General features: G+C 34.6%; 2 protein-coding genes across 2 annotated transcripts; both read left to right on the top strand.

Annotated features, from left to right (window-relative positions):
• Positions 328-2,516, top strand: LOC109232661. The gene is made up of 4 exons (XM_019398417.1): positions 328-469; positions 635-884; positions 1,287-1,837; positions 1,927-2,516. The coding sequence occupies exons 1-4, from the start codon at positions 328-330 to the stop codon at positions 2,514-2,516; spliced, it is 1,533 nt and encodes a 510-aa protein (XP_019253962.1).
• LOC109232662 lies at positions 2,533-3,472 on the top strand. Its single transcript, XM_019398418.1, has 2 exons — positions 2,533-2,538; positions 3,032-3,472. Exons 1-2 carry the CDS (start codon positions 2,533-2,535, stop codon positions 3,470-3,472), a joined length of 447 nt encoding a protein of 148 aa, XP_019253963.1.

A 4,969-nucleotide genomic window follows, 5' to 3' on the forward strand; every position in this document is an offset into this window, starting at 1 on the left:
GTAAAAACGGGAACTCCAGCTAAGGGGTATCTGTATTTATCTGTATTCAAGCTGAATACAGATAAAATTCAGTAACGTTTTTGCGCAAATTCTAGGAAGTTAAACTTGTTAAAAACGGAAGGAAATAAATTCACAAGATAGTCTCCTAATTTAACTCAAAGAAATAATACGAGTACACAATAATCTGCTCAAAGAAAGCAGAATAATCTTCTCCCTTTTTTCGTGAAAAGAAGCAAAAAACAGAGCATCCAAATTCTTCAATTCTCTTCTCCTTTTTTTCGATTGATACAAATTATATACAAAATAAGGTATAGTTGCTCTATACATATGGCAAGTTTAACAGTTTTGTTGCGTCATTCTGGCAAGTGGAACGATGAGGGCAATTATATCGATTTTGCAATTGAGGGAATACTGATTAAGGAGTATGCCTCCTTTAATGATCTAGTTGCTTCAATTTCTAATCAACTGGGTATAGATTTGAGCTCAAAGACCATTAAAATACAATACAAAGTAGAAGGAAATTGCACGCTAATGGAAATACACAATGATATGGGTTACAAAGTGTATGTATAATAGAAAAAAGAGAACAGAGAATTTGGGATGTATCTTTTGTGCGTAACTACTATCGAAAAAGAGCTTATAGACGGAGCAGTTCAAAGGTACGATTCCGATACTGATAATACACTAGCTATAGAATTTGTCAATTCAGGAGAAGCGATTGGAGTGTTCGAACTCCACAATGATTTGATAATTTCAAAAACCAATCAAAAGGAGGTTATGGCCGGACAAGTTTATAAGGATAAGGCTACATTGAAAGAGGTGATGGAGAATTATGCTATAGCTCAAAGGTTTCAATTCCGGGTTGATCGGTCTAATGCTGTCAGGTTTGTTTTTTGTTTAAATTTGTTGTATTTATGCGTATTTGTGTGTTTCCTCCTGATGAACACATATGAAAACTTATATTTGTTTAGGGTGCTTAAATACATGTATTCAAATGTATTTTAATGGTGTACAAACACAACAGAGGCTCTAATTATTTTCTTATTTTGTCTACTGTGGTATTAAGTGTTTGCATATTCATACAAGTGTATTCAGTTGTATTCATTGTGTTTGAACGCATGTAACTATATTGGAATTCAGTAGTATACAAAATTATATATACACTTGTGAATTTGTTAACATGTATTCAGGATGTATATATGTCAGATTCTATTTGTCTGATGTATGAGCTGTATTTGTTGTAAACAAGTATGCTAATCAAATGTTAAATGATTAATTCTTTGCAGCTATGCATTATTATGTATTTCAGAAGATTGTGAATGGAGGTTTAAGGCTTCAAGCATTAACAAATCAGAACTATTCAAGGTGAGAGAATTCAATGATAACCATACATGTCCGCTGAAGGATAAGGTGTACGAGCAGCGGCAGGCTAGTAGCAGCCTTATAGGTGGTATTATAAGGCCAAAGCTTACAAACCATAAGAGGAAATACACTCCGAGGGACATTATTGATGATGTGAAATCAGATTTAGGTGTAGATGTTAGCTACATGTTGGCGTGGAGGGCTAAAGAAAAGGCAATGAATTTTCTTAGAGGTGAACCGGCTGATTCATACAAAAAATTACCAGGATACTTATATACAATGGATATGACATATCCAGGTTCCCACATCAGAATGGTAAAATCGCCAAAGAATGAATTCATGTACGTGTATATATCATTGTATGCCTTTATAAGGGGGTTTGATCATTGTAGACCAATTGTTGTTGTGGATGGAAGTCACCTAAAATCTTACTACACCGGTACATTCGTTTCGGCAAGCACGTTGGATGGTGCAGGTGAGTATCTGAATAATAATACAATATGTTAATATTTAAATATTGAAATACATGTATTAAGAAATAATTATATTCAATTGTATGTACAGGTCATATATTACCACTAGCATATGGTGTTATTGATTCAGAGAACGATGCTGCTTGGACGTGGTTCTTTGAGCAATTCAAGATAGCATACGGTGTAAGGGAAAACATGTGCATCGTTTCAGATAGAAATGAGAGTATCATTAAATCTGTATCGAGAGTGTATCCGGATGTACCGCATTTTGCTTGTATATGGCATCTATGGAACAACGTATATAAGAAATTCAAAAAGAGCCATGCCAAGTTGAGCGAGATATACTTCTCGATGGCAAAAGCATACACACAAGCTGAATTTGACAGTCTGATGGAGAAGGTGGAGAAGGTAGATATTAGGGTGAAAGAATACTTAGAGTTAGCTGGTTACGAAAAGTGGGCTAGGTTGTATGCACCTGTTAACAGGGGATGGACAATGACGTCAAATATTGCTGAGTCAATCAATGCCGCACTAGTTTCAGCAAGGGAATTGCCAATATACGACTTCCTCGAAGAAGTTAGGAAGATGTTTGGACGTTGGAATTGTAGTAACTGCAAAGAAGCTACACAGACATACAAGACGCTTGGGAAAAAAATACCAGGAGATGCTGGAGTTGAATGAGAGAATGTGTACACGTATGACTGTAAGTTAAATTTTACTGTCATTGCTGTATATATTTTTAGTTAATTTCTGAATTACTGGCATGAATACAACTGAATACAATCATTTTTAAGTAGAACTACCATTAATATATATGAATACAACTACATTCAAGCACATAACATGCATATTTTTCCATAGATCTGATATGAATACAACTGAATATAACTAAGTTACATGCTGAAAAAACTATTGGAATACATCAGAATACAACTAGCTATATGATATGTAATTTTTATATGTATTGTGAATATGTATGATTATAATGCTTTTGTTAGCATACTGTTGCCTAAACTACAGCAGACTTTTGATAAGTTCTGCACTTCTCGCAGATGATATTTTGCTGGTCTAAATATATGATGTATTCATATATATATGCAAATGTTTCTGTTATATGTAACTTGTTAATTCAACATTATACATTTGGTAATTCAGGTAAATGTGTTCAAAACTTATATTTCTACTTTTAAATGTAGGTGGTACCATCAAATGAATACTTATATACGGTTAACGATGGTGGGAGGAATTACACAGTCTGCCTGTTAGAGAGAAAATGTGTTTGTGGGAGGTTCCAAATTGATGAATTGCCATGCCCACATGCTTGGGCTGTATTGAAGAGCAAGTTTCTAATGCCAGAAGAATATTGCTCTAACTATTACAAACCAAGTACAATTGTAATGACATACGATGTGCCAGTGTACCCGCTACCGGACAAAAATGACTGGAATATACCAGAACATGTAGCAGAGGAGGTTGTACTACCACCCAAATGGAAAAGACCTCCTGGAAGGCCAAAGAAGAAGCGCGATAAAACTTTAAGTGAATTGCTGCAGCCGAAAAACCAACATTCATGTAGCATATGTGGGCAGGGAGGACATAACAAGCGAACGTGTAGAAATGCTCCACGTAATAAATAGTTGTATTCTGACATGTATTGGTGGTTAACGATTTGTCAATACTTATGATGACATTAGCAGCTATAATAAATTCTCTTTGTCAAGTAATATATATTGAAATGACTTTCGTTAATATTTTCTGAATACATTTAGTTGAAGAATTTGTATACAGATAAATATATATGAAGTATATTTAATACACCAAAATACAACTGAATACATCTGAATAATACATTTAAATACAACTAGCTAATACTGAATAATACACTTAAATACAATTGAATACACCTGAATACATATGACCACGTACAACCTGCTTAATACATCTGAAGTTGTGTTCTGTAATATGTATTATATGAACTTGAAAGATATATCTGAATGGATGCAGCTGAATACAATTGAATACAACTGAAGATAAGTAGGAATACTTATGAATAAACCAGTGAAACTGTCATTAAAAAGTTGCAATTGTCATACACGAACAAAAATGTATAAGTGATAAGTTTTTAAAACTAAATAGCATCTACACCCAAAACTACTCAAAACAGTATCCTTCTTGAAACTACACTCCAAAACTAAAATAACCTAAAGCTATTCTAAAACTATCTGCAACTTTGCCTCCGACTCAGTGATTTGCCTAGCAATCTTTTAAGGTGCTTCATTCTCGCTTATGGCATCAGCGTCTATCTTACGCTTAACATAGTCCCAGAGGAGAGCACCATATCTTTGACGGAGTAGAGTGGAGTCAAATGTTGTTTTTGGAATCTCTCCAATAGTGCTCAGAAACTCTGCGTATGCTGCAACATGCACTCCACAATCCCTAAAAAATAATTGATTGAAACAATTAAAAATAATTCATACAATTAGATTTGTATACAACATACAAGAATGATGATTGAATACTTACATGCTGCCCGCTTTCTGTTGAGGCAGATCTGAAATGAAAAAAACTTCAAAGGGATCGTTATCTGACTTGTCAGTGTATGCTGGATAAGCAGACCAATCTATGCCTTGACTATCGCTGTAAAAGCCACTGATTGATAGATACAGAGGAAGAAGCTTAGCTAGCTTATCAATCTCAGAAACTACATAGGCATCATGACCTGCAGATCTGTACGAGTCATACACTTTGATACATCTCACCTTGAATGTGACAACAGCTAATACCCAGTGTAGTTTGTCCTTCAAGTTGACTGGTATCAAGACATTATCCACAGTATGCCAAGGTACATTAGCATGCAATCTGTAGCCCCTCATATACTCACATACCACGTCCTCTTGTTTGGCTACATTAGCATCACTATCTGTATCTTCATACCTGTCGTATATTTCAGCGATTCTTGTCTCGAATATACAATCAACAGTTGTATACTTGAAGTCCTATGTCTGATTGTACTTTCCCTCTTTCTCAATTATAGATATGACGTCCATATGCTATACACAAAAGAAGTTAGTAAGATGGTNTGGTATTAAAGTTTGCTTTAGAACTAAGAAAATAAATAATAGTACTGAAATAAC

This window comes from Nicotiana attenuata, chromosome 9, assembly GCF_001879085.1.
Source record: "Nicotiana attenuata strain UT chromosome 9, NIATTr2, whole genome shotgun sequence".
In the NCBI taxonomy this organism is placed as follows: Eukaryota; Viridiplantae; Streptophyta; class Magnoliopsida; order Solanales; family Solanaceae; genus Nicotiana; species Nicotiana attenuata.